We start from the raw sequence: 19136 nt of genomic DNA, 5'->3' as shown, positions 1-19136 counted from the left end.
CAGTTCAGACCAGTAAAAACCAGTAAAAAATAGTAAAAAATTGGAAAAACCAATATGAACCAGTAAAAACCAGTATAAACCAGTAAAAGCTAATAAAAACCAATCAAAACCAGAAATGAAACAGAATAAAAACTAATAAAAATTGGTAAAAAATACTCAAAACCAGTAAAACCAGTATGTACCAGTAAAGGCTAATAAAAACCAGTAAAACCAGTTCAAACCAGTAAAAAATAGTAAAAACCAGTATAAACCAGTATAAATTAGTGAAAAACGGTAGAAACCAGTACAAACCAGTCCAAGCCAGTATAAACCAGTATAAACCAATAAAAACTATTAAAAACCTGTAAAAAACCAGTAAAATCAGCAAAAAAAAAGGAAAAAAACTATAAAAATCCACTCAAACCAGTAAAAACCAGTAAACCCCAAACCAGACCAGTAAAAACCAGTAAAAACTAGCAAAAAATGGTCAAAACCAATATAAACCAGTAAAATAGAATAAAATCCAGTAAAAACCAGTAAAACCAGTTCAAACCAGTAAAAAATAGTAAAAACCAGTAGAAACCAGTAAAAACCAATAAAAACCAGTAAAAAATAGGGAAAAAATTATAAAAAACCAGTAGAAACCAGTAAAAAAATAACCAAACCAGTGAAAACCAGTAAAAAATTAGTAAAATATGGTAAAAACCAATTTAAACCACCAAAATAAAATCCAAACCAGTAAAAACCAGTCTATACCAGTAAAAACTAATAAGAACCAGTAAAAACCATTAAAAACCAGTAAAAAATAGTAAAAACCAGTATAAAGCAGTAAAAATGGAAAAAAATATAAAAATCCACTAAAACCAGTAAAAACCAGCAAAACCAGTAAAAACCAGTCCAAACCAGTAAACTCCAGTCCAACCCAGTCCAAACCAGTCCAAACCAGTAAAAACCAGTAAAACCAGTCCAACCCAGTCCAACCCAGTCCAAACCAGTTCAAACCAGTCCAGCCCAGTCCAAACCAGTCCAACCCAGTTCAAACCAGTAAACCCCAATCCAGACCAGTCCAAACCAGTCCAAACCAGTAAAAACCAGTCCAACCCAGTCCAGCCCAGTCCAGCCCCGCCCCTCCCCCACAGACCACGCCCACTCGGGTTTTCCAGCCAATCCGGTTTGGTTTTATTTAGGATCTCCCGGGGTGGGGGAGGGGCGCTCAGGGCCGCAGGAGGGGGAGGGGCAGCAGCAGGAGGAGGGGGAGGGGCGTCGGTGATGACGTCATCGCCCGGCTGGCCAGGCCGGGGCCGCGGGGGAGGGGCGGTGACCGGAGGCGGCGGGGGAGGGGGCAGCGGCGGGCACGTCGCCGCGGGGGCAGGGGGGGCGGGGGCGGGGCGCGGCCGTGACGTCATCGGCCCGGCTGGGGGCGTTTCCGGTGGCGTTGGTGACGTCATCGGCCCGGCTGGCCCCGCCCAGGGCGACGTCGCCGCCCGGGGACACCAGCAGGGGGGCGGGGCTGGGGGCGGTGACGTCAGCGATGACGTCATCGGCGTCCCCAGAGCCGCCGGTGGCACTCGGCTCTCCTGTCCCGTTCCTGATGACGTCACTTCCTGTGGCCAATAGGATTTCGCCACTTCCTGTCGATGATGTCACAGGCGCTGCCATGGTGATGACGTCACTGATGACGTCATTGATGAGTCCCGAATTGTCCCCAAGGCCTTCGGTGGCACTCGGATCTGCTGTCCCCTCGTTGCTGACGTCACTTCCTGTGGCCAATAGGATTTCTCCACTTCCTGTCGATGACGTCACAGGCGCCGCCATGGTGGTGACGTCACTGATGACGTCATTGATGACCCCAATGCCCTCAGTCACACTCGGATCTTGTGTCCCATTATTGATGACGTCACTTCCTGTTCCCGCCAGGATTTCCCCACTTCCCCCTGATGACGTCACAGGTGCCACCGTAGTGATGACGTCACCGATGACGTCATTGACGAGTCCCAGATTGTCCCCATGGCAGTCGGGTGGCTTGGTGGCCTCCAGCATGACGTCACTTCCTGCGGTTGTCGGGATCACATCACTTCCTGTCGATGACGTCACCGGTAAAGCCACGGTGGTGACGTCAGTGATGACGTCATTGATGAGTCCTGAATTGTCCCCAAGGCCACCGGTGACACTCGGATCATCTGTCCCCTCATGGATGACGTCACTTCCTGTGGCCAGTAAGACTTCGCCACTTCCTCCTGATGACGTCACAGCTGCCACCATGGTGGTGACGTCACTGATGACCTCAAAGCCACCGGTGACACTCGGATCAGCTGTCCCCTCCCCTGTGACGTCACTTCCTGTGGCCAATAGGATTGCGTCACTTCCTGTGGATGACGTCACAGGTGCCATTGCAGTGGTGACGTCACTGATGACGTCATTGACGACCCCAAAGCCACTGCTGACACTCGGATCTGCTGTCCCCTCCCTGGTGATGTCACTTCCTGTGGCCACCAGGACTTCACCACTCCCTGACGATGACGTCACAGGTGCCGCCATGGTGGTGACGTCACTGATGACGTCATTGATGAGTCCCGAATTGTCCCCAAGGCCTTCGGTGACACTTGGCTCTGCTGTCCCCTCCCTGCTGACGTCACTTCCTGTGGCCAATAAGAGTTCGCCGCTTCCCGTCGATGACGTCACAGGTGCCGCCAGGGTGGTGACGTCATCAGTGACGTCACTCAGGTGTCCCAAAGTGTCCCCAAGGCCTTCGGTGACACTCGGATCTGCTGTCCCCTCGTTGATGACGTCACTTCCTGTGGCCGCCAGCACTTCGCCGCTTCCCCCTGATGACGTCACAGGTGTCGCCGTAGCAATGACGTCATTGATGACTCCTGAATTGTCCCCATGGCAGCCGGGTGGCTTTGTGGCCTCCAGGATGACGTCACTTCCTGCGGCTGTTGGGATTGCGTCACTTCCTGTTGGTGACGTCACTGGTAGTGCCACGGCGGTGACGTCATCGATGACGTCATTGATGTCCCCAAAGCCACTGGCGACACTCGGATCTTGTGTCCCCTCCCCGGTGACGTCACTTCCTGTGGCCAATGGGATTTCACCACTTCCTGTCGATGACGTCACAGGTGCTGCCATGGTGGTGACGTCACTGATGACGTCACTGATGTGTCCCAGATTGTCCCCAAGGCCTTCGGTGGCACTGGGATCTTCGGTCCCCCTATTGATGACGTCACTTCCTGTGGCGGCTGCCAGGACTTCGCCGCTTCCTCCTGATGACGTCACAGGTGCAGCCGTGGTGGTGACGTCACTGATGACGTCATTGATGACCCCAAAGCCACTGTTGACACTTGGCTCTGCTGTCCCCTCGTTGCTGACGTCACTTCCTGTGGCCGCCAGCACTGTGTCACTTCCTGTGGATGACGTCACAGGCGCCGCCATGGTGGTGACGTCACTGATGACGTCATTCAAATTGTCCCCAAAGCCACCGGAGACACTCGGGCCTTGTGTCCCCTCGTTGGTGACGTCACTTCCTGTGGCTAATAAGAGCTCTCCGCTTCCTGTCGATGACGTCACAGGTGCCAACATGGTGGTGATGTCACTGATGACGTCATTCAGATTGTCCCCAAGGCCACCGGAGACACTCGGGTCTGCTGTCCCCTCCCCGCTGACATCACTTCCTGTGGCCAATAGCACTTCGCCACTTGCTCCTGATGACGTCACAGCTGCCGCCATGGTGGTTGTGACGTCACCGATGACGTCATTGACGAGTCCCACATTGTCCCCATGGCAGTCAGGTGGCTTTGTGGCCTCCAGGATGACGTCACTTCCTGTAGTTGTTGGTTTTACGTCACTTCCTGCTGATGACGTCACAGGCGCCACCACGGTGGTGACGTCACTGATGATGTCATCGATGATCCCAAAGCCACCGGCGACACTCGGATCCGCTGTCCCCTCCCCGGTGACGTCACTTCCTGTGGCCAATAACACTTCGCCGCTTCCTGTCGATGACGTCACCGGCGCCAACACGGTGGTGACGTCATCAATGACGTCATCGACGAGTCCCGAGTTGTCCCCAAAGCCACCGGTGGCACTCGGCTCTTCTGTCCCCTCCCCGCTGACGTCACTTCCTGTGGAGTTCCTCGCCGCCCCGCCCGCCGCGGCGGTGGTGTCACTTCCGGTGACGTCATCGCCGCTCGGCCCCGCCGTCCCCTCTGTGACGTCACTTCCTGCCGCCAGCACCTTCTCCCCTCCCCCCGCGGCGGCGCTGTCGCTTCCGGTGACGTCACGGCAGTCGGGCGGGGTGGGGGGAGGGGTGGGGGGAGGGGAGGAAGGGGAGGGGCGGCGAAGGGGCAGCCGGGGTGGGGGAGGGCGGGGGGCGGGGGCGGGAGCGAGCGGCGGGGGAGAGCTGGGGGGGAGAGAGGAGACGTTATAGAGACCCTATAGAGACCCTATAGAATTCCTATAGGAGCCTCTAGAAACCCTATAGACCCTGTTGATCCCATAGAGACCCATAGGAACCTATAGAACCCTATAGATCCCATGGAACCATATGGAAACCCTATAGACCCTATAGAACCCTATAGAGATCCTACAGACCCCATAGGATCCTATAGAGACCCTATAGACCTGCATGACCCCATAGAACCCTAGAGACCCTATAGGGACCCATAGAAACCTATAGGAGCCTATAGAGCCCATAGAACCATATAGACCCTATAGACCCTATAGAACCCATAGAGACCCACAGGATCCTATAGAGACCCCATAGAGACCCAGAGATCCTAGAGAGTCCCTGTAGACCCCATAGGAACCTATAGACCCCAAAGAACCCCATAGAGACCCTACAGACCCCACAGGAACATATAGAAACCCTATAGACCTGAATGGTCCCATAGAACCCTATAGACCCCAAAGAAACCCTTAGAGACCTTATGGAGCCTATAGGAATTTATAGAGATCCTATAGACCCAAATGATCCTATAGAACCCTATAGACCCCATAGGAACCCACAGAAACCCTATAGACCCTAAAGGATCCTATAGAAGCCAATAGGGCCCTATAGATCCCATAGAAACCCATAGAGACCTACAGGATCCTATAGACCCCTTAGGAACCCACAGAGACCCTACAGACCCTATAGGAATGTATAGAGACCCTATAGACCCGAATGACCCTACAGAACCCTATAGACCCCATAGAGACCCATGGAAACCTATAGAGACCCCATAGCACCCCATAGCCACCCCACCCCATATCCCCTATAGGATCCCAAATCCCCCATAAAATCCCAAATCCTCCAAACTCCCCAAATCCCCTATAGTATTCCAAATCCCCCATAGGATTCAAAATCCCCCATAAGATCCCAAATCCCCAAAATCCCCCATAGGATCTTAAATCCCCCAAAGGATCCCAAATCCCTCATAGGATCCCAAATCCCCCATAAGATCTTAAAATCCCATAAATCCCCCATAAGATTCCAAATCCCCCACAGGATCCCAAATCCTCGAAATCCCCCATAGGATCCCAAATCCCCTATAAAATCCCAAACTCCCTCAAAATCCCCAAATCCCCATGAGATCCCAAATCCCCCATAGGATCCCAAACCCTCCATATCCTCCAAATCCCCCAAATCCCCTATAACATCCCAAATGCCCCAAATCCCATAAATCCCCCACAGGATCCCAAATCCCCTATAAGATCCCAAACCCCTAAACCCCCATGGGATCCCAAATCCCTTAAATCCCCAAAGGATCCCAAATCCCCCAAAATCCCCCATAGGATCTTAAATCCCCAAATCCCCAAATCCTCTATAAGATCCCAAATCCCCATAAAATCCCAAAGCCCCTAAATCCCCCAAATCCCCATAGCTCCCAAATCCCCAAATCCCCACAGGATCCTAAATCCCTATAGGATCCCAAACTCCCCAAATCGCCTATAAGGTCCCAAATCCCCTAAATCCCCATAGGATCTTAACCCCAAAATCCTATGATCCCCAAACTCCTGAATCAAATCCCATGGATCCCAAATCCCAAATCTCAATTCCCCAAAGGATCCCAAATACCTCATAGGATCCCAAATTCCCCAAACTCCCAAATCCCTAAATCCCCCAAATCCCCCAAGAGGATCCCAAATCCCCAAATCCCCCAATCCCCCAAATCCCTAAATCCCCAAATCCTAAATCCCCATAGGATCCCAAATCCCCAAATCCCCCAAATCCACAATCCTAATCCCCAATCCCTAAATCCCCCAAATCCCATAAATCCCCACAGGATCAAATCCCTAATCCCCACAGGATCCCAAACCCCAAATCCCCTAAATCCCCCATAAAATCCCAAATCCCAAATCCCCCAAAATCCCCCAAAAACTCCCCCAAAACCCCCTAAATCCCCTCCAAACTCACCAAGCAGCAGAGCTCCCCACACGATCACCTCCATCCTGCCCTATGGGATTTGGGGTGACCCTATAGGGCAGCTCCGATCCCCTAAATCCTCCCCGACCCTATTTGGGGTGACCCTATAGGGCAGATCCCCTAGATCCGCCCCTCCCCCACCCTCCGCCCCCATCCCCCATTAGCGGGGCGGGGTGGGGGAGGGGCGGCGGCCCCGCCCGGCTATTTGGGGTTTTTTTTTGGTCGCCAAAACCCCTAATTAGGGTCGCCCCACCCCCACCTGTGCCCTACTGACCCCGGAGGGGCCAAAGGGGACACGGATGTGGGGTGGTGACCCTAAAGATTTGGGGTTTTCCTGTCCTGACCCTATAGATTTTTGGGTTCACTGTGTCCTGAACCCATAGATTTAGGGTTTTTCATGTTTCTGCCCCAAAGATTTGGGGTTTTCCTGTCTTGACCCCATAGATTTTGGGGTTTTTCATGTTTCTGACCCCATAGATTTGGGGTTTGGGGTGATGTGACCCTAAAGATTTGGGGTTTTCCTGTCTTGACCCCAGAGATTTGGGGTATTTCATGTTTCTCACCCCATAGATTTGGGGTCACTGTGTCCTGACCCCATAGATTTTGACCCCATAGATTTGGGATTCAGGGTGTTCTGCCCCAGAGATTTGGGGTTTGGGGTGATGTGACCCTAAAGATTTGGGGTTTTCCTGTCCTGACCCTATAGATTTGGGGTTCACTCTGTCCTCACCCCATAGATTTGGGGTCACTGTGTTCTACCCCATACATTTGGGGTTTTCCTGTCCTCACCCTAGATTTTTGGGTTCCCTGTGTCCTGACCCCATAGATTTTGACCCCAGAGATTTGGGGGTCACTGTGTTCTGATCCTAAAGATTTGGGGTTTTCCTGTCCTGACCCCAGAGATTTTGGGGTTCACTCTATCCTGACCCTATGGATTTTGGGGTTTTTCTGTCCTCACCCCAGAGATTTTGACCCCAGAGATTTGGGATTCAGGGTGTCCTGACCCTAAAGATTTGGGGTTCAGGGTGTTCTGCCCCAAAGATTTGGGGTTTTCCTGTCCTCACCCCATAGATTTTTGGGTTCACTGTGTCCTCACCCCATAGGTTGTGACCCCATAGATTTGGGGTTTGGGTTTTCTGCCCCATAGATTTGGGGTCACTATGACCTGACCCCATAGTTTTGGGATTTTTCATGTTTCTGACCCCAAAGGTTTGGGGTTTGGGGTGATGTGACCCCAAAGGTTTGGGGTTTTCCTGTCCTCACCCCACAGATTTTGACCCCATAGATTTGGGGTCACTGTGTCCTGCCCTATAGATTTAGGGTTTTACTGTTTTGACCCCAAAGATTTGGGGTTTGGGGTGATGTGACCCTAAAGATTTGGGGTTTTCCTGTCCTCACCCCATAGATCTGGGGTTTTTCATGTTCCTGCCCCATAGATTTGGGGTCCTCAGAGTCCCTGACCCCATAGATTTGGGGTCACTGTGTCCTGAACCCATAGATTTTGACCCCATAGATTTGGGGTTTTCCTGTCTTGACCCCATGGAATTTTGGGTTCACTATATCCTCACCCCAGAGATTTTGGGTTTTTTGTGTTTCTGACCCCATAGGTTTGGGGTTTTCCTGTCCTCACCCCATAGATTTTTGGGTTCACTCTGTCCTGACCCCATAGATTTTGACCCCAGAGATTTGGGGGTCACTGTGTTCTGATCCTAAAGATTTGGGGTTTTCCTGTCCTCACCTCAAGAGATTTTTGGGTTCACTCTGTCCTGACCCCATAGATTTTGACCCCATAGATTTGGGGTCACTATGTCCTCACCCCAAAAATTTGGGGTCTTCTTGTTTCTTTGCCCCATAGATTTGGGGTTTTCCTGTCCTGACCCCATAGATTTGGGATTTCCAGACTCTCTGCCCCATAGATCCCCAAATTTCTCCTTTTTCCCCCCAAATTCCTGTTTTTCCCCCCAAAAATCTCGCCATTTTCCCCCAAATTCCAGATTTTTCCTCCCCAAATCTATAGGGTTTTCCCCCAAATCTCTGTTTTTCCCCTAAATTTCTGTGATTTTCCCCCAAATTTCAATGTTTATCCCCAAATTTTGGGATTTTCCCCCCAAATTTCTATGTTTTCCCCCAAATTTCAGATTTTCCACCCCAAATTTCCATGTTTTTTCCCCCAAATCTCACCATTCCCACCCAAAATTCAGCTTTTCCCCCAAAACATTCATTTTTTGCCCCCAAATACTTATTTTCCCCAAAAAATATTTATTTTTCCCCAAAAACATTTATTTTTTCCCCAAAACATTCATTTTTCCCCAAAAAACATTTAATTTTTCCCCAAAAACATTCATTTTTTTGCCCCCAAATATTTATTTTCCCCAAAAAATATTTATTTTCCCCCCAAAACATTCACTTTTCCCCCAAAAACATTTAATTTTCCCCCAAAATAATTTACTTTTCCCCAAAAACATTCATTTTTCCCCAAAAAACATTTAATTTTTCCCCAAAAACATTCATTTTTTCAAAATTATTTTCCCCACAAAATATTTATTTTCCCCAAAAAACATTTTCAATTTTCCCCCAAAAATTCATTTTTCCCCAAAAAACATTTAATTTTTCCCCAAAAACATTCATTTTTCCCCCAAATATTTATTTTCCCCCAAAACCTTTCATTTCCTCCCCTCCCCCCAGTTTCTCCCGTGGGTGTTTTTCGGCATCTCCCGGTCACGTGATCGTGACGTCACCCTCCCCAATCACCTGACCGTGACGTCACCAACCCCTCGTCACGTGTCACCTCCGCCTGACCGCCCCTCCCCCCTCTCCATTTCCCGCCATTCCCGGCGCGCGGTGGGCGTGGCCTCGGGCGGGGCGGGGCTGACGTCACCCAGGGGGCGTGGCCAAGCGGAGGCCACGCCCACCCCGCGCAGGCGCAGCTCGCGTTCGGCGGCAGAGGATCCGGTTGAGTCTCGGCGCGGTGAGAGCGGCGGGAGGGGGGAGGGGAGAGGTAGGAGAGGGGCAGGGGGGAGCCGCGGGGCATTGTGGGAGAGCCGCGGGGGTTGTGGGACAGGGGAGGATGGAGTGGGGAGGGGAGGGAGGCTGTGAGAGCCGCGGGGGTTGTGGGAGTGGGGTGGGAGGGGAGGGGTGGGGAGGGGCTTGGGGGAAAGGGGAGGAGCTTAGAGGTATGATGAATAGGGAAAGGGGAGGCTTGGGGAAGGGGAGAGGCTTGGGATGGTAATGAATATGGGGTAGGGGGAGAGGGCTTGGGGTGGGGAGGGGCCTGGGGAAAGGGGCGGGGCTTAGAGTATGATAATGAGGAGGGAGAGAAAGGGAGGAGCTTGGGGAGGGGAGGGGCCTAGAGGGAGGGAGGGGCGGGGTATGATAATGAGATGGGGATGAAGGGAGGGGCTTGGGGTGGGGGAGAGGGGCCTGGGATATGCTAATGAGGAGGCAGAAAGTGGGAGGTTTGGGGCGGAAAGGGGAGGGAGCTTAGAGTATTATAATGAGGAACAAAGTGGAGGGCTTGGGGAGGGAGGGGCCTAAGAGAAAGGGCGTGGCCTAGGATATGCTAATGAACAAGGGATGAAGGAGGGCTTGGGGTGGAGGAGGGGCTCAGGAGGAAAAAGGGGAGGGCTTTGGGGATGATAAGGGAACTAGTGGGAGGAGCTTAGGGTATGCTAATGAGGAGGGGAAAGGGAGGGGCTGGGAGGGTACGGAAAGGGGGAGGGGCTTGGGGTATGCTAATGAATAGGAATGAAGTGGGAGGGGCTTGGGGATAGTGGGAGGGGCTTAGGGTATGATAATGAGGGAAGGGGCGGGGCTTGGGTATGATAATGAGAAGGGATTTAAGGGGAGGGGCCTCGAGTATGCTAATGAGGAGGGGAAGTGGGAGGAGCTTGGGGATAGGAGAACCAATAAGGGATGAAGGGGCGGGGCTTGGGGTGGGGGAGGGGCCTAGGATATGCTAATGAATGGGTGAAGTAGGTGGAGCTTGGATATGATAATGGGGGAGTGGGAGGGGCCTAGAGAAAGGGGGCGTGGCCTAGAGTATGCTAACGAATGAGGGATGAAGGGGAGGAGCTTGGAATATGCTAATGAGGGACGATGTGGGAGTGGCTTGGGATATGCTAATGAGGGGCCTGGGGAAGTGGGAGTGGCTTTTGGGGCATTGTGGGCGTGGCTTGCCGCATGCAAATGAGCTCCGGGGAGGTGGGAGTGGCTGAGCGACTGGTGGGCGTGGCTTAGGGCGCGGTGGGCGTGGCCAGAGCCAGAGTGGGTGTGGCTTGATCTAGAATGTGATTGGGCCTGAAAGAGTGGGTGGAGCCTCAAAGTGGGCGTGGCTTGTGGTATGCAAATGAGCTCTGGGAAGGCGGGAGTGGCTGATCGGCTAGTGGGCGTGGCTTATGGCTGGTGGGCGTGGCCTGGGCTTCAGTGGGAGTGGCTTCAGCCATACTGGGATTGGGTGTGAAATAGTGGGAGGAGTCACAAAGTGGGCGTGGCCTGTGATATGCAAATGAGCTCCATGGAGGTGGGAGTGGCTGAGCGGCCAGTGGGCGTGGCTTAGAGCACGGTGGGCGTGGCCTGGGCTATACCAAAACCCATTAAACCCACCGGGATGGCAAAGTTGGAGGAGCCGCAGAGTGGGCGTGGCTCGGCGGCCGGTGGGCGTGGCTTAGCCCGCGGTGGGCGTGGCCTGTCCCACGTGACCAGGGCGGCCATGATGGCGGCTGGGAGCAGCGAGGACGGAGCTCTGGAGGAGGAGGAGGAGGAGGAGGAAGAGGAAGAGAGCGGTGAGGAGAAAATGGGCGTGGCCGGAAGTGGGCGTGGCCGGAAGTGGGCGTGGCGTTGGTCGATGACGTCATTCTCCCGGCAGCGCCGGCGGAAAACGATGACGTCAGCGATTCGGAAGCCACCTCGGTGTCGTCGGGGGACAGCAGGACAGTCCCCTCCCCCCCCCGGAACGGCTGCCCAGGTGGGGTTTGGGGGAAAAATGGGGATTTTGGGAAAAATGGGGATTTGGGGAAAATTGGGATTTTGGGAAAAATGGGGATTTTGGGGGAAAAATGGGGATTTTGGGAAAAATGGGGATTTTGGGGAAAAATGGGGATTTTGGGAAAAATGGGGATTTGGGGAAAAATGGGGATTTTGGGAAAAAATGGGGATTTTGGGAAAAATGGAAATTTGGGGAAAAATGGGGATTTTGGGAAAATTTGGGATCTCAAATTTTTAGGTTTTTGGGCTATTTGGGATCCCAAATTTTGGGATTTTGGGAAAATTTGGGATCCTAAATTTTGCGTTTTTGGGAAATTTGGGGATCCCAAATTGTGGGATTTTGGGGATCTTAAACTTTTCAGGTTTTGGGACATTGGAGATCCTGAATTTTGGGATTTTTGGGATCCTAAATTTTGGGGTTTTGGGAAAATTGGGGATCCCAAATTTTTGGGATTTTGGGATTTTTGAGACCCCAAATTTTGGGACTTTGGGAAATTTGGGGAATCCCAAATTTTTGGGCTCAGACTGACCCCCCGCCCCTCCCCCACCCCATCCACCCCTCCCCCACCCCCCTTTCCCGCCCCTCCCCCAGCCCTGCGCAGCCTGGATCGCCCGGCGGGGGAGGAGCAAGAAGACGAAGACGACGATGAGGAAGAGGAAGAACCTCGGGGATAAGCTTCGGGAGGCTGGGGGAGGGGCTGGGGGAGGGGAGGGGCTGGGGGAGGCAGGGGGTGGGGGCGGGGCTCCGGGAGGGGGTGGGGGAGGGGCGGAGGAGTGGCACAAGTGCCCCGAGTGCGGCCGAGCCTTCGGCACCTCCCGCGCCCTCAAGGTGCACCGCAGCTACCACGTGGGCCGGAAGCGTCCCCAAGCCCCTCCCCCCGCGCCGGCCACGCCCCCTCCCCCCGCCGGCCACGCCCCCTTCAAATTCCACTACATCTGCGCCGAGTGCGGAGTCGGCTTCGTGGCCCCGGCGGCGCTCGGCGCTCACCGCTGCGACCACGGCCGCCGCCGCCGCCGCCGCAGCCCGCCCCCCGCCCCCCGCCCCGCGCCCCGCCAGCCCGCCCCGCCCCCTCCGGCCCCGCCCAGCCAGGCCCCGCCCCCTTTCCGCTGCACCGAGTGCGCCGGGAGCTTCGGCTTGGTGGCCGAGCTGCACGAGCATTACATGCTGCACGCCCGGGGGGAGCTCTGAGCGGGGACACGCCCACTTCCGGGGTGGGGCGTGGTCACTTCCGGGGTGGGTGTGGTCATTTCCGGGGTGGGTGTGGTCATTTCCGGTGGGAAGGGGCCCATTTCCAGCGGTACCACGCCCACTTCCGGTGATGGCCACGCCCACTTCAGTTGCTGGATGGATGTGGGCGGTGACGTCACGGAGGGGGAGGGGGCGGGGCGGTGATGTCAGCGCGGTGATGTCATCAACAGGAAGTGATGTCACGGAAGGAGGGACGAGTCGGCGTGGTCGATTGGGGGGGGTGTGACGTCATCAAGGGGTAGGATGACGTCATCGGGGTGATGTCACGTTTGGGGTGGGATGACGTCATGGGTGCGACGTCATCAGGAATGGGATGATGTCATCAGGGTAACGTCACACCGGTCGGATGACGTCATTGGGGTGACGTCACATGGCGTGGCATGACATCATCAGGAACTGGATGACGTCACACGAGGGTGGAATGACGTCATTGGGCGGCATCATAATGGGAACAGGATCGCATCGTGAGGATGACGTCATCGGGGATGTGATGACGTCATCAGGGTGCCGTCGCGCAGGTGGGATTGCATCGTCAGGGCGATGCCATCAGAGATGATGTGACATCATCTCGGTGACGTCATGAGGGACAGGATGACGTCATCGGGATGGTGTCACGCGGGGGTGGGATGACGTCATAGTTGGGCAGGATCGCGTCACGAAGATGACATGATTGGGAGAGTTAGGTTGACATCATGTGGGTGGGATTACGTCATCGGTGTGACGTCATCGGGGACGCGTCACTTTGGACGTGATGACGTCATCGGGACGACGCAGCAGGGAACGGGATCGCGTCACGACGATGACGTCGTCAGGGATCAGATGGCCTCATTGGGATGACGTCACGCGGTTGGGATGACGTCAGACTTTATGGCACGACGTCATCCGAGTGACGTCATCGGGGACAGGATGACGTCATCGGAACACGTCGCACGGGGAGGCGGGATGACGTCATCGGTGTCGACGTCATAGTGGGGTGGGGAGAGGATGACGTCATCATCGCGGCGACGTCACGGCCGCCATCTTGGGATTACATCACCACCAACTGACCGACCAATCACCTTCCACCACCGCCATTTTATTCACCCCAGCCAATCCCCGCCCCCCTCCCACCCCCAAGCCCCGCCCCCAGCCCAAGCCCCGCCCCTCAGAGCTCCCCGCGGGCGTGGCGGATGTAGTGGCGGTGCAGCGCCCCCTCGCGGCTGAAGCAGCGGCCGCACTCCCGGCACTCCAGGGGGGGCGTGGCCTTGGCGGGGGGCGTGGCCTTGGCCCCCGGGTGGGCGTGGCCTCGCTGATGACGCAACAGGGCGGGGGAGGAGCCGAAGGGGCGGGAGCAGACGAAGCAGACGAAGAGCGCCCCCTGCAGGGCGGCGGCGGCGAAGTCCCCGGGGTGCTGGCGCTTGGCGTGGCGAGCCGCGAAGGACGAGTCGGGGAAGGTGATGTGGCAGCGGTGACAGCGGCGAGAGCCCAGCCGGTCTGGGGACAATGGGGACATTGTGACATTGGTGACACATTGTAACACCATTGGGGATACATTGGGGACAACAGTGACACACAGTGACAGCAGTGACAGCCGCGAAGGACGAGTCGGGGAAGGTGATGTGGCAGCGGTGACAGCGGTGAGAGCCCAGCCGGTCTGAGGGGACATTGATTGGGGACAGTGTGACATTGGTGACACCATTGGGGACACACTGGGGGCTCGTCCGGGTCAATGGTGACACACTGGGGACATATTAGGGACACACTGGGGACATTGTGACATTGGTGACACCATTGGGGACATGGTGACACCACTGGGGACACATTGGGGACATTGTGACATTGGTGACACCATTGGGGACACATTGGGGGCTCGTCCGGGTCAATGGTGACACACTGGGGACAATGGTGACACACTGGGACAGCCGCGAAGGACGAGTCGGGGAAGGTGATGTGGCAGCGGTGACAGCGGCGAGAGCCCAGCCGGTCTGAGGGGACATTGATTGGGGACATTGTGACATTGGTGACACATTGTAACACCATTGGGGATACATTGGGGACAATAGTGACACACAGTGACAGCAGTGACAGCCACGAAGGACGAGTCGGGGAAGGTGATGTGACAGCGGTGACAGCGGTGAGAGCCCAGCCGGTCTGCGGGGACATTGATTGGGGACAGTGTGAGAACCTTGGGGACATTGGGGACACCATTGGGGACGCATTGGGGACAATAGTGACACATCGGGATAGCAGTGACAGCGGTGACAGCGGCGAGAGCCCAGCCGGTCTGGGGACAATGGTGACAGTGTGACAATGGGGACAATGGTGACAACGTTGGGGACAATAGTGACACCACTGGGGGCTCATCCGGGTCAACAATGACACCACTGGGGACACATTGGGGACATTGTGACAATGGTGACACCATTGGGGACATTGGCGGCACATTGGGGACTCATCTGGGTCAATGGGGACACATTGGGGACACATTTGGTGTTCATTCAGGACAATGGTGACAACCTTGGGGACACATTGGGGACTCGTTCAGGACATTGGGGATGTTGGGGACATTGGGAACATTGTGACAATGGTGACAACCTTGGGGACATCAGGGATACTGGGGACATTGGGGACACTGTGACCTTGGTGACACCACTGGGGACACGAGTGACACCCTTGGGGACAATAATGACACCCTTGGGGACACATGGGGGATACAGTGACACCCCTGGGGACACACATGACGTCATGAGGGACAATGGTGACAACCCTGGGGACACGAGTGACTCCATTAGGCTATGAAGAATAACCTTGGGGACACCGGGGATGACTTTGGGGACAATAATGACACCATTGGGGACACGAGTGACACAATGAGGGACAAGGGTGACAACCCTGGGGACACTGGGGACATTGGTGACAGGCTTGGGGACACCAATGACAACCCTGGGGACACAAATGACACTTTTGGGGACACAAGTGATGTCATTGGGGACAAGGGTGACTGTTGTAAGGTGACAACCCTGGGGACACACAGGGACATTGGTGACAGGGCTGGGGACACGAGTGACACCCTTGGGGACACTAATGACACCCCTGGGGACATGAGTGACATCATTAGGGACAAGGGTGACAACCCTGGGGACACATGGGGACACTGGGTGACAGGGCTGGTGACACCAATGACACCCTTGGGGACACTAATGACACCCTTGGGGACATGAGGGACACCGTTAGGCACAAGGGTGACACCCCTGGGGACACATGGGGACACTGGGTGACACCCTTGGGGACATGAGTGACGTCATTAGGGACAAGGGTGACAACCCTGGGGACACACGGGGACAATGGGTGACAGGGTTGGGGACACAGTGACACCCCTGGGGACACCAATGACACTCTTGAGTGACATCATTAGGGACAAGGGTGACAACCCTGGGGACATGTGGGGACACGAGTGACACCCTTGGGGACACTGGGGACAATGGGTGACACCCTTGGGGACATGAGTGACATCATTAGGGACATTGGGGACACAAATGACACCCTTGGGGACAATAATGACATCATTAGGGACACCAATGACACCCCTTGGGGACACCAAGTGACGTCCCCAGGATGTCCCCAACCCCCCCCCCCGCCCCTCCCCCACTCACAGCCGGAACTTTCCGGTTGATTTCCGGAAGTTTCTTCTTCTTCTTCCTCTTCCTCTTCCTGCCGCCGGGGGGGGGGAGGGGACATTGGGGACATTGGGGACATCATTGGGGACATTGGGGACACCGTTGGGGACGTTTGGGACATCCTGGGGACAGCGGGAGGTCAGCTGAGAAACGGCAAAAAAAACCCGAAAAATTCAACCCGAAAAATACCAAATTTAACCCAAAAAATTCCCAAAAAAACCCCAAAAAACCCGAAAAATTCAACCCGAAAAATAACAATTTCACCCCAAAAAATACCAAATTTAACCCAAAAAATTCACCCCAAAAAGCCCCAAATTCACCCCAAAAAATACTGAATTTAACCCAAAAAATTCCCAAAAAAACCCCAAAAAACCCGAAAAATTCAACCCAAAAAATACCAAATTTAACCCAAAAAATTCACCCAAAAAAACCCCCAAAAACCCCGAAAAATTCAACCCAAAAAATAACAATTTCACCCCAAAAAATACCGAATTTAACCCAAAAAATTCACCCGAAAAATACCAAATTTAACCCAAAAAATTCACCCCAAAAAGCCCCAAATTCACCCCAAAAAATACTGAATTTAACCCAAAAAATTCACAAAAAAACCCCCAAAAATTGACCCCAAAAAAATACTGAAAAAATCCCAAAAAACCCCCAAAATTTACCCCAAAAAATTCACCCCAAAAAGCCCCAAATTAACCCCAAAAAACACAAAAAAAAACCCCCAAAAACCCCCCAAAAAAACCCCAAAAACCCGAAAAATTCGACCCGAAAATTTACCAAAAAACCCCAAAAAATACCGAAAAACCCCAAAAATTCACCCCAAAAATACCGAATTTAACCCAAAAAAATTCAAAAAAAGCCCCAAAAAATTGACGCCCAAAAATACCGAAAAAAACATAAAAAACACCAAAAATTTACCCCAAAAAAACCCCAAAAAACCCCAAAAATCTCTGAAAAAGAACCCGAAAACCCCCAAATTCACCCAAAAAAATACTCATCCAAAAATACCAAATTCACCCCAAAAAATCCGGAAAATTTACCCCAAAAAAATCCCAAATTCAACCCAAAAGATTCACCCCAAAAATCCCCGAATTCACCCCAAAAAAACCCCTGAAAAAAACCCCAAAAAAGACCCAAAAAACCCCTGAAAACCTCGAAAATTCACCTCAAAAAATTCAACCAAAAAAATCCCAAATTCACCCCAAAAATTCACCCCGAAAACCCCCAAAAAAGACCCAAAAACCACCAAATTCACCCCAAAAAACTCCAGAAAAAAAAACCCAAAAAATTCACCCCCAAAAAAATGGAAAAAAACCCCAAATTTCCCCGAAAATTCACCCAAAAAACCCCAAAAAAAGACCCCAAAAAACCCGAAAACCTCCAAAATTCACTTCAAAAATTCACCCCAAAAAACCCCAAAAAATTCAACCCAAAAAACCCAAAAATTCACCCCAAATTCAGACGAAAAAATACCAAAAAAACCCCAAATTTCTCCTCAAACTGACCACGAATTTCCCCAAAAAACCCCAAAAGTTCCCCAAAAATCTCCAAAAAAGACCCAAAAAAACCCACAAAAAACCCCGAAAATTCACCCCAAAAAAACCTCGAAAAAAACCCCAAAAAATACCAAAAAAACCTCGAAAAAAACTCCAAAAAATACCAAAAAACTCCCAAAATAAACCCGAAAATTTACCCCAAAAACCCCGAAAAAAACCTCAAATTTCCCCCAAAAAAACCCCAAAATCCCAAAAATTCACCCCAAAATATTGCAAAAATTTACCGGAAAAAACCCGAAAAAAAAACCCCAAATAATAAAAAAAAACCTCCGAAAAACCAAAATAAAAATCACCCCAAAAACCCCGAAAAAACCCAAAACCAAAGCCACAAAATTACCCAAAATCCCTGAAAAAAACCCCAAAATTTCCCAAAAAACACCCGAAAAAAATCCCCAAAAAATCCCAAAAAATCCCTAAATTTCTCCTCCAATTCATCCCAAAAAATCCCAAAAATTCACCCGAAAAACAAACAAAAAAATCACCCAAAAAAACCCCAAAAATCCCCAAATTCATCCCAAAAAATCTCTGAAAAAAACCCAAAAATTCACCCAAAAAAAGCCGAAAAAACCCAAATTTCCCCAAAAAACGCCGAAAAAACCCCAAATCTTCCACAAAACCCGAAAAATATCCCAAATTTCCCCCAAAAAACTCCAAATTTCCCCCAAAATTCCCAAAAAACCCCAAAATTCCCCAAAATTCCCCCAAATCTTCACTCACTCTCTCTCCCCCGGCGGCCACTTCCGGCTTCCGGTTTGCTCCTGAACCACTTCCGCTTCCGGTTGTGCTGTGCGCTAAGCCACGCCCACTCCGTGATGCCATAATGGGCGTGGTTTGTTTGGCGATGATGTCATCGCCAGCCAATGGCGGGGAAGGGGCGGGGCTTAGCGCAACGGCGCTTTTTAACCCTATAATCCCCGTTTTCACCCCAAAATGTTCATTTTTCACCCCAAAATCCTCATTTTTCAACCCAAAACGGCCGCGATTTTCCCTCCCAGTCCCTCCCAGTTCCATCCCAGTCCCTCCCAGTATAAACCAGTACAGACCAGTATAAACCAGTTCCATTTTTCTCCCCGAAATCCCCATTTTCGTCCCTAAAATCCTCATTTTTCACCCCAAAACCGCCACGTTTTCTCCTCCCAGTCCCTCCCAGTATATCCCAGTATAACTCAATCCCATCCCAGTTCATCCCAGTATAAACCAGTTCCCTTTTTCACCCCAAAATCCTCACTTTCGCCCCCAAAATCCCAATTCTCCAACCCAAAATCCCCATTTTTCACCCCAAAACTGCTGCGATTTCTCCTCCC

At 52.5% G+C, this 19136-nt stretch overlaps 2 protein-coding genes and 1 pseudogene across 4 annotated transcripts; 1 reads left to right on the top strand and 2 right to left on the bottom strand.

The window, feature by feature from the left end:
* Positions 1-1254: 1254 nt before the first annotated feature.
* On the bottom strand, positions 1255-9413 carry LOC146423516 (uncharacterized). The gene is made up of 3 exons (XM_085044630.1): positions 9295-9413; positions 2839-4378; positions 1255-2262 (listed from the first exon to the last, which is right to left on the bottom strand). The coding sequence occupies exons 1-3, from the start codon at positions 9411-9413 to the stop codon at positions 1255-1257; spliced, it is 2667 nt and encodes an 888-aa protein (XP_084900756.1).
* Positions 9414-10800: 1387 nt separating this feature from the next.
* On the top strand, positions 10801-12805 carry LOC146423515 (uncharacterized; annotated as a pseudogene). Its single transcript, XR_014847464.1, has 3 exons — positions 10801-11163; positions 11247-11345; positions 11958-12805. The product of XR_014847464.1 is annotated as an uncharacterized LOC146423515 (transcript).
* A 932-nt stretch (positions 12806-13737) lies between these two features.
* On the bottom strand, positions 13738-18709 carry ZNF576 (zinc finger protein 576). Of its 2 annotated transcripts, none has more exons than XM_085044696.1 (3): positions 18550-18709; positions 16247-16413; positions 13738-14087 (listed from the first exon to the last, which is right to left on the bottom strand). In XM_085044696.1, exons 2-3 carry the CDS (start codon positions 16389-16391, stop codon positions 13759-13761), a joined length of 474 nt encoding a protein of 157 aa, XP_084900822.1. In that variant the 5' UTR covers positions 16392-16413; positions 18550-18709; the 3' UTR covers positions 13738-13758. The 2 variants fall into 2 exon arrangements, 1 of the variants encoding a protein (XP_084900822.1); XR_014847460.1 differs by lacking the exon at positions 13738-14087 and adding an exon at positions 14496-14578.
* Between the last annotated feature and the right edge of the window lie 427 nt (positions 18710-19136).

The sequence above is a fragment of the Lichenostomus cassidix genome, unplaced genomic scaffold (genome assembly GCF_008360975.1).
Source record: "Lichenostomus cassidix isolate B80296 unplaced genomic scaffold, HeHo_3.0 HiC_scaffold_37, whole genome shotgun sequence".
Classification (NCBI taxonomy): Eukaryota; Metazoa; Chordata; class Aves; order Passeriformes; family Meliphagidae; genus Lichenostomus; species Lichenostomus cassidix.
Note: the sequence above shows the minus strand (reverse complement) of the source record. Positions and strands in the feature narration are given on the sequence as shown.